This window comes from Argentina anserina, chromosome 1 (assembly GCF_933775445.1).
Source record: "Argentina anserina chromosome 1, drPotAnse1.1, whole genome shotgun sequence".
Classification (NCBI taxonomy): Eukaryota; Viridiplantae; Streptophyta; class Magnoliopsida; order Rosales; family Rosaceae; genus Argentina; species Argentina anserina.
This window is the reverse complement of record NC_065872.1, coordinates 19,141,053-19,151,725: the sequence shown is the minus strand read 5'-3', so window position 1 is coordinate 19,151,725 and position 10,673 is coordinate 19,141,053. Positions and strand designations below refer to the sequence as shown.

General features: G+C 35.3%; 1 protein-coding gene across 1 annotated transcript; it reads left to right on the top strand.

Annotated features, from left to right (window-relative positions):
- Positions 1-6,229: 6,229 nt before the first annotated feature.
- Positions 6,230-10,147, top strand: LOC126803465 (cyclic nucleotide-gated ion channel 1-like). Its single transcript, XM_050531273.1, has 7 exons — positions 6,230-6,267; positions 6,646-7,069; positions 7,227-7,424; positions 8,195-8,511; positions 8,824-8,938; positions 9,192-9,464; positions 9,578-10,147. The coding sequence occupies exons 1-7, from the start codon at positions 6,230-6,232 to the stop codon at positions 10,145-10,147; spliced, it is 1,935 nt and encodes a 644-aa protein (XP_050387230.1).
- Positions 10,148-10,673: the final 526 nt, after the last annotated feature.

Below are 10,673 nucleotides of genomic sequence, written 5' to 3'. Positions count from 1 at the left end.
CAAGTGCTACAACTGTGACAAGACTGGTCACAAGTCTGTCGACTGCAACAAACCGAAGAGGAACAAAAAGAAGGAGGCAAACCTGATTGAAGCTGTCACTCAGGAGGTTGCTGACATGAACCTCTGTTGTATGATATTAGATGATTGCATGGAAAAAGTCAGTGATTATGACTGGGGACTAAATGACTTAGAGCTTTGGTATGACCAAGCCATGTTTTTGGATTGATTTGTAGAACGGAACTGAAAGTATCGAATAAATTGATGTATGTTCTTAAGGTTTTTATGAGTATAAAGCTCAGTGTTGACAAATATGTTTTGTCTGAAATCGATATAGAGCCATGGGTGGTGGATTGTTTAAAATGACAATTATCAAAAACTAGTTTTTTCACCTATATGGATGAGTCTTCCTAATTTATGGTAGTGAAGACTATAATATATGTCAATTAACATGCACAAGTGTGAACTTGTGTAGAGACAAAACTGACTAGATCATCTTCCAAAGTATTGAAAGAAACAGTGAACCCCTTGATCTGATTCATACAGATGTGTGTGATTTAAAATCAATGTTATCTAGAGGGAATAATGAATATTTTATTACCTTCATAGATGATAGCACGAAATATTGCTATGTGTATTTGCTAAAATGCAAAAGTGAGGCCATAGAGAAGTTCATTCTCTATAAAAATGAGGTTGAGAACCAACTCAACAAGAAAATTAAGGCACTAAGAAGTGACCGAGGGGGTGAGTATGAATCGCCATTTGTTGAGATTTGTGCTCAGAATGGGATTATACATCAAATGACTGCTCCATACTCACCATAATCCAATGGTGTAGCAGAATGTAAAAATCGTACTCTAAATAATATGATGAATGCTATGCTACTCAGTTCCGGGATGCCACCTAACATGTGGGGAGACGCGATTCTCACGACAAATTACCTTTTAAATAAGGTGCCAAAAAAGAAAGAATAGAAAACTCCATATGAGTTATGGAAAGGGAGAAAACCATCCTACAAATACTTAAAAGTATGGGGATGTTTGGCAAAAGTGAAAATTCCTAAACCTAAAAATGTGAAGAATGGGCCTAAAACAGTTGATTGCATCTTTATTGGATATGCACATAACAGTTCGGCTTATCGATTCCTAGTCCACGATTCGAGTATTCCTGAAATCCATAAGGATACGATAATGGAATCGAGAAATGCATCCTTCTTTGAAAATGTATTTCCACGGAAGTCTAGAGAGGAATTTAATTCTTCTAAACGGACACGTGGAGACAACCGAGCCGAAACTGATGATGCTCAGGATCAAGAATCTGAGTCTGAGTTTTGACCTAGTCGAAGTAAAAGGGCAAGGACAGCAAAATCCTATGGACCTGACTTCCTGTCATATACGGTTGAAGGTGATCCCCGTACCTTCAAAGAGGCAGTAAGCTCTACTGATGGTCCTTTGTGAAAAGAAGCAATCAAAAGTGAGGTTGACTCTATCATGAAAAATCACACTTGGGAATTAGTAGATTTGCCACCTGGGTGTAAGCCATTGACTTCCAAGTGGATTTTCAAAAGGAAATTAAAAGCTGATGGGTCAATAGACAAATACAAGGCTAGACTTGTTATTAAAGGCTACAGGCAAAAGGAGGGTTTGAATTATTTTGACACTTATTCTCCTGTGATGAGAATAACCTCCATACGGATGGTACTTGCGATTGCAGCGTTGTGCAAACTTGAAGTACACCAAATGGATGTAAAGGCGGCTTTCCTAAATGGAGATGTAGAAGAAGAAATCTACATGGAACAGCCAAAAGGTTTCTCTGCTCCTTCTCAGAGTAAGAAGGTGTGCAGATTGGTTAAGTCATTATATGGCTTAAAACAAGCACCAGAACAATGGCATGAGAAATTTGATAATGCCATGATCACCAGTTGATTTATTATAAATGAAGGTGATAAGTGTGTATATGTCAAAGACACTGAAAATGGATATATTATACTATGTTTGTATGTGGATGATATGCTTATCGTTGGGAGCAACGATAAGATGATCAAGTCCACTAAAGACATGTTGAATTCTAAGTTTGACATTAAAGACTTGGGACTTGCTGATGTCATTTTAGGAATTAAAATTACGAGAACATCAAAAGGGCTTGTGTTGTATCAAACACACTGTGTAGACAATATTCTTGAGAAATTTGACAAGGAAGGTTCTGGAATTGTCAGAACTCCTGTAGATATGAATCTACATTTATCCAAGAATAAAGGTGTGTTTCTCAATTAGAGTATTCAAGAATAATTGGGAGTCTAATGTACATAACAAGTTGTACAAGACCTAATCTAGCTTATGCGATTCATAAGCTAAGTAGGTACACAAGTAATCCTGGAGCTATGCATTGGCAAGCGATTGGAAGAGTACTCAAATACGTAAGGTATACTTGTACCTATGAGTTGCACTACACATCATGCCTTGCTGTTATAGATGGGTTCACTGATGCGAACTGGATATCTGACATGAAAGACTCAAAGTCTACTAGCGAATATGTATTTACGCTAGGGGGTGCAGCCGTGTCCTGGAAGTCCTCAAAACAAACAGTTATAACTAGATCCACAATGGAGTCTGAGTTGGTAGCACTAGACAAATGTGGGAAGGAAGCAGAATGGTTACGCTAGTTCATAGAGGACATTCCTAGATGGACAAAACCTGTGCCTGTGATTGGTATACATTGTGATAGTCAATCTGCAATTAGCAGGGCACAAAGCAAGATGTATAATGGTAAGTCTAGACACATTCGTCGAAGACATAATACCATTAGAGAACTACTCTCAACTGGAGTTATCTTTATAGACTATGTTAAGTCTAAGTATAATATTGCTGATCCTTTAACCAAAGGGTTAAAGAGAGAGTTAGTTGAAAAATCATCGAAGAGAATGGGACTAAAGCCCATTGGAAATTAAAAATCACTACAGTGGATACCCAATCTAGCTGACTGGAGATCCCAAGATCTAGGTTCAAAAGGGAAAACCAAATTGTGGAGATTAGTTCGGATCACTGTGGGGAGTTCTCTAAGTCCATTCCTATGATGAAAAACAGTGATACCCGTAAGGATGAGGTTAAGCTAAAACTTTTAATGATTCTTATGCGTCGAGAAATCGAGTAGAGTAATGCGGGTTACTCTTAATTAAGACATCACCTATGCAAGAGAGAAGTGGGGCCGCTTCTAGGGGAGTTAATGAGGGCATAACTCTTATCAAACTACTTGCAGAACCAGGCGTGTGTTCCATGGCCAAAATGGGCACAAAAATGAGAACCGAAGTGTACCAGGGAGACTCCTGTGTGAAATATGTCATCATTTACACAAATGACGAATAGTTCAAAGATATCGCGTCTACTATTTAGTTAGTAAAGTAAGCATATTTTCATAAGGGAAGGTTCAAAGGGTCAAACCTACCTATCCTATGCAGGTTTCAACCGTAGAAATCTATCACCAAATTCTATCGAGTCTTTGGTGGCCAATTTCATTCATGTGGGAAATTGTTGGAAAAATGGTTAATAAACCATTTTAAAACCAAATTTTAATTGATTAATTTAATTAAGTTAAACTTATAATTAATCAAAGATGAACATAGATTTGAGTTCTCCATAATGAGGGCTACACGATCATATATTTATTTGTGTAATTTGGTTTGTGGGTGAATAAGAAATTGTCACTCAAAGATGGCTACTTAGAATGAGGGAAAAGTATTTGTCCCACATTAGAAAAGAGAAGTGTTGAAAAGACTTTATATAGAATCCATTGTGTATGGATTGTAAAGTGTGTAAGCCCCCTTATACCCTCACGCGCACGCGCAGGGGGGGGGTGCAAATCGCAGGTCATAAGGGAAACCCGTGCGACCTGCGGACACGAATGCAACACCGAATTGAGGGTCGGAACGCAGATTCTTTTTGCATTTCTGAAAATTCGGTTTTGACTTTTCAAATTCTCTTGACTGTTCAAATTATTCTTTTGTAACAACTGTGTTATTGTGTGTTATGGAGAATTATAACAGAATTGAAATCATTGCTTGTAACATATGTAACTCATACATGCTATGATCTTTTGATTTCTATAACAGCCATCTTATTCATTGCTGATTGCAAATCCTCACTGTATAAATAGCCACCATCCTTTCATTGTGAAATAATCCATTCGAAACACAATCCTCTCCCACTCTCAAAATTCTTAGCTTTTCTCTGGTGATAGAAAGAGGTACCTTTCGAGTTCGTTGAAGGTTCTAGTTAGTAGTGCAACTTCCTAGAATCGTTTAGTCGTTATATCCTGGGAGACAAGCGCCAAGCATCCTTTCACCGGTAGAGGAGACGTAAACGTCTTAAGGACAGTGTGGTATCACACACGTCTCGACTAGTTCTTCCATCACCAATCGTTCGGTATTTTGGTTGAATTACTTTTCGTGTTCTTCGTTATTAGAGTTACATGTTTAGTTTCTGTTTTATAATTATTTATAATTTAATTATGTAATATATCATTATTTATCTAACAGTTTCCCGGGGCTTCTTTACAATACTTAATCAAAAATGGTCTCTGAGACAAAACTTAGCGCATTCTGCGCTTAGTCCTGAGGCAAGCGAGTTGTACACAAGTGCCAAGTTGCAAAAGTGTGCACACTATTAAAAATGCTATGGTTTACTTATCAATCAATCGTGACTTGAGTAGCTAGAATTAATCAAACTAATCCTCAATTTTATACATGCATATAGTCTCGTCGCCCTGCTAATTAAGTAAGCTCATTAAATCAAAAAAGGCAAATGAAATAACATGCTGTATTGATGATCTGCTGCAAGTAATGCAAGTTACTCATCATTACCTCGGCAATGGTGTTTCCACGTAGATAAAAGGGCCCGGTGGAGAGGAAAATTTCTGATTGTTATAAGCTTGGTGTAGATGTTAGAATGAATAAAAGGTAAAGTATTTAAGGGCTAATCTAAGTTGAAGAAGACCACTAAATTGATTTACGTGGGAGTAAGAAAATATTAGCACCTAATAATACAAATGTAGTAAATACATCAATTAATGACAGATTAAGTATGAGTGATTATTGCGGCGAATTGATTGTGGCAATGAAGAAGATAGTTGAATGCGACTTGAATGACGATCATACTTGTTGATTATAATGACTAATGAATGCTTAAATTGAAACTTACGCAATAAGGAGGTATGAATGTTGTACCCTATTGTTAGAATGAATGAGTATTGGTGGAAAACACATACATAAGGGTACATGAATGTCGCAGTTAATCACGATCATAAGAGCACAAACGTCGTTCCTCAAGTCGGCTACTACTCACAATCGATTAAATTGGTGATACAAATGTTTAGCGGAATTAATTTCTCATCACCAACAATTTCTCATATATATGATTAGACATAATTGATTCTAGTATAAAGTGAAGCTGTCTCCTCTACAAATACTGTTCTAGATTATGATTGAGGTCAGTGCACAATGTGGTAAAATTACTGAAGGTTCTTCTAAAGACAAATGAGTGTACACTAACTTGGTTAGTTTCTGCACATAGCTGAATATTTACTCTTGGTCAACCACTCAACCATATGTTAACGTTTGAAAGAGGACGAGGAGCAAAGAGGCCGGAATTATGATACAGAAGGGGGTTACAAGACTGGTCTTCTTTCCTCCCGTGTCGGCCACCTCCGGTCACGTATGTGACGTCATGTCATTGGCAGTTGACCACGTCATCACATAATCTAGCTAGCGAATTACGCAGGAATCACTCCATTATGAGAAATTATATATTTCCATAAGGAGAGATGAATTTGCAACGATGCATGTGATGAGCTGAAAATCAGCTAATAAAACATTAGTTAACTACCTAGAGGCTAGGGAACCCATGATTAGAGTAACAAGTAAGTAACCTAATTGGAGATTTAAATTAAGATCACATTAACTAGGTGTATGTCAACTTCCTTTTTGGTCTTTTTTTTTTGTAAAAATAGAAGACCAAGAAGCTTAACTACTTTACAGTATACTCATGCAAAAAATTAAGAGGAAAATCTTTACACTTATAAAAGGAGGATGAGTGAGTTATCATGAATATCAAGCATTCAAGCATACATACTAGGAACTCAAGCTTGCTTCGTGCTCTCCCTTGCCTCTTTCTTTTTCTTTGAATAGTTTCTTCTAGTTACACAAATTTCATCACTTATCCCCACGACCTATCTCGTAGAAATGATCAATTCTGTGGATAGTGTGTCAATTGACTTGCGGTTAGTCAGATTAATTCCTGTCAACTCCATCTGTTATTAATTTAGAGCTTACTATGTATATTTTTGTGTCTGTGAGTGTAGGATTTGTATTTCCAACTATAAATTGTGCTACCTTAACTAGCTCTACCCATATGTTAAAAGACATGCATTTTCTCATTTAAAGTCTGCAGTACATGTTCTAAATTTGATTTCAAAGACTACAAAAAAGCATAATTGCATTACATTTATACTTAGCTAGCTGCGCAGTACATTAGATCTCGATATACATATCAATTATCAACTCAGCTATGTATTAAGATACGATCAGTGTACTGCATGTTTATGTTGAACTAGTAAGATGAGCATGTGTCTGAGTGCTCTTGTTCTATGCTCTTTCAGTGTTCTTGACCTAAAAGCAAAAGAAGAATCGGGAAAACATAGAGGTAAAAGGACATCGGTAGGAGAAAAGCTCAATGAACGTCGTAACAGGGTGAAGCATTGGTGGAATACATTCTTCTTCATATCGTGTGCATTTGCAGTCTTCAACGATCCCACTTTCTGTTACATGAATGCCATCGACAACAAAAATAAGTGCATCAATGAAGATTTAAAATTGGCGATAAACTATATTATCGCACGAACAATCACAGATATTATTTACCTGATCGACTTTCTCATTTCGAAATGCGGATGTTGTTGTAGCTGTCCTTGTTGTTGCTGTTGTCGTGACAGAAAGAAGAGATCAATCGGATCGTGTTTCTTATGCTTCCCTAACCTATTATCCACACTGTCTCGCCTCTTCGTATGTCTTCCCATTGCACAGGTACGTACATGCATGCAAGCACATCTCCTTCATCTTGTACCTTTTAATTTACAGAAATCAAAAGCTTTGCTAAATTTGGTAAATTGTATATTCCAGAGATAATTTTTCAAATTAATATATTATCCTAATAATTGATAAATTTTCTTATATGTAACAGATACTCGCCGGCAGCTTGCCACAAATTAAACAAGATTCTACATTTAGGGTTTTTTTCTTTGTCACTTCCATCCAATATACATTACGGATATATTATATCTATGGATCGTTAGAGCGGCGTCCTATGATAGACACAACCCGTTTTGAAAGATGGCTTAGACCTATATTGGGGTTTGTTCCATTCATCCTTGCCTCACATGTAAGTTCTATATATAATATATAGATATATAACCTTTATAAATTAATGTTTGATAAATTAATAACTTTGATTAAATAACAATGTTTTCCTGACCCAACTCAGAACAAGAATGTATTATTAGGAATCTCGCTAAATACATAAGATAATAATTATTTTGAACTATCTTTACGTCATATTGAATATATAAAGTAATAATTAATAAAATAAATATATAAAATATAACAACTAATAATTGACATTTTCTACAAATACATGTATCAGATAAGTTATATTTCTCTCATTTTTTTAGCAACTTACCATTTTGAAGTTACATAATTATATAAAAGTTATTACATTGTTCCAAAATTGATAATTAATCAAAATTAATAGGATTAGGAATCCATATATAGAAATAAAACTATATAACGATGTATAACTCAATTTGAAATGCCAACAAAACTAAATAATATATATTCATTTAATGATAATATATGATAATTCTATTAAAATAATTATTTTTGATGGTGCCGACATAATTCATTATATAAATTTACTATATATCCAGAGATGCTCCAATTGCAAAAAAAAAACTGAGCATAAAGGAAAGAAATAATACACAAATGTAAATGTTTCTAATTATTGTTAAATCAATCAAAGTGCATGTACATTTTGGTAAATGCTCCCAAATATCTCATACCCAATCTACGAGACACACACACTAACACACACATATATATATATATATGTTTTTTGCAATATGCTTATTACTAATATCTGATGGGATAATGTAGCTATTTGGAGCCTTTTGGTACTATCTTGCTACTCAAAAACAGATTGATTGTTGGCTATCGACGCCTCTCAATCAAACGATATCTAATACCTCATCTATCCTCTCAATTGTTGGAGATGTGAGCTGTGCAACTAACCTCACAGAATTGGGGTTTAATGTCTCGCAATGGGATGAGCTATGCCCAGTGAAAGATGCTGATCCAAAGATCTTCGATTTTGGTATATATTTGTATGCTCTTCAATCTGATGTGACTAGTTTATCACAACATCCCTTACAAAGGGCGTTCCAATCATTCTGGTGGGCGCTACGAAATTTGAGGTACGCATATAAACCACTGCGCATACTTGTGTAGAGTTTCATATAATTTTATGATCGCTAAGGAATTCAAAAAAATTATTTTATTTTTAATGAGTTTAAATGGCTGAGATTTGACAGAAAATGTTTTTTTTTACTTAATCTTTCTAACCATGTAATGTCAATAAAAACAAGATATAATGATGTGTATCCTTGAAATTGGATTTAAAAAAAAAAGCAATCATTTAGTGTAATGTGTCCATTAAATATATATACCTATAACGTTTTGAGTAAAGATATGGATTGACTGTTTTCTTTTGAATATCTTATTTTCAGTTCCTTTGGTTCAAACCTCAATAGCAGTATGGATACGTTAGAAATCTTCTTCTGCGTCTTGATATCCATAAGTGGCATGGCACTATTTTTAGTCTATCTCAATGCAAGGGTGCAGGTTTGTGTTGTACCATCTCTATAGATATATGTAGGGTGTTGTCACAGCTACAATCTTATTTTGCATACCATTTCGAATTTTTTATTCAATAAATGACGTGTGTATAGAGAAAATGATGTATTACAAACATCTTCATTGGAGAGGTACATGGATGTGCTAAGAGAAAAATAGTGTATTAATACTTTAATAGCACCAACCTATTCTTGAATAACCATAATATATTAATGTTCATGTTACGGAAACATATACACAGGAATCTCAAGAAAGATCAAATAAGGTTTTGCTGAAAGAGAGGACACAATTAAGGAAACCAGATGTTGATTTGTGGTTATCAAGAAACCTTTCTAATGATATGGAGATAGTAGTGACCAAAAAGACAAAGAAATATTTGAAGACACTGATAATGGAAAACATCCACAAACTCGAAGAAAACAGCGATCTTAATGTGCAAAGTATCCTCAATGTTCTTCCAGTAAAAGATAAACAAAGCATCATGTCGGTTCTCTTCTTAGCCACACTGAAAAAGGTACGTACTTGATTTTCTTCCTCTATATCAAGTTCTCAACTGAAAATGTGTATATAGGCATGTGAATTATTGTTTTCTTCATGTTATTCTTAATATATGATTAATATTTGTAGGTGCCAGCGTTACATACCATAGATGAAAGGGTGTTAGTAGCCATTTGTCAGCATCTAGTTCCAATGACCTACATTGAAGATAGCTACATCGTTCAAGAGGGAAAACCACTTGGGAAGATGCTCTTATTCACTCAAGGTAGCGCGGTTACCTACTCACATAGTGGAACTAGCAATGGTTCTAATTCAAGCAACAACTGGCTTCAAAGCGGAGATTTTTATGGTGATGAACTCATCAATTGGGCATTCAAATCTCCTTCATATCCTAATTTACCCATCTCAATTAGGAACGTTATTGCCCAAGAAAAAGTTGAAGCATTTGCTATTAGAGCCAACGACTTGAAGAGTATTTTCTTTAAATTCTGGTGGTTCTTTAGTAGAGATGTAAATGTTTCTCAGTTGCAGCAATGGGAGCATCTAGCAGCTTCTTCTATACAAGCAACTTGGCGCAATCGTCAAGCAAGGATCCGTCAGGCAGCCTCTTATGTCCAACCGACAAGCTGGCTTCGTCGTCGTGCAAAGATTACGAACAGTACAAACAGAACTCATTGGAACAGATTTGTTGTAAACTAGTGCAAACATGCATTACCTTGGTTGAAATAACATAAATACTTTCTTATGAATGAGCTAATTCTCTTGTTTAATAAATTTGTACCAAGTTTAACTATTTGTATAATTAAATCTGAATAATATTATTCACAACATTTTAGTTCTTTTAGATGTTTACATATCTAATCAGATTGTGCTGGTAGAGTTTCCTTAGTTAATGATGCACAAAATTATCAACTCGCTAGAAAGGACATCGATCATAAAAAGAGTGAATACTTGAACAATTATACATGCTTTTACTAAAAGAGCAGAGATTATTGGAACAATCTCGACAATTTTCATTTTGATCAAACATAAATTATAGACCCTAACCAAATCGAGGACTGAAAATCCAACAAATTCCTGACCTCTCAGATATCAGTGCTTAGAAATCTCAGACCCAATTCAGTTTATTTAAAGTTTAAACTCAACTTCAAATCCTTCAGGCCATCTCCAGTGGGTATGCTAATTTTGCCCTCTCAGCCCAACAGATATAATTTGACACATAAAG

Bases quoted from the DNA above. Each gene is read 5' to 3' on its own strand.
- LOC126803465 (XM_050531273.1), top strand. From the start codon at position 6,230: ATGATCAATTCTGTGGATAGTGTGTCAATTGACTTGCG. The intron at 7,425-8,194 runs GTAAGTTCTATA...GGGATAATGTAG, and splicing joins CATTCATCCTTGCCTCACAT to CTATTTGGAGCCTTTTGGTA. The intron at 9,465-9,577 runs GTACGTACTTGA...TAATATTTGTAG, and splicing joins TCTTAGCCACACTGAAAAAG to GTGCCAGCGTTACATACCAT.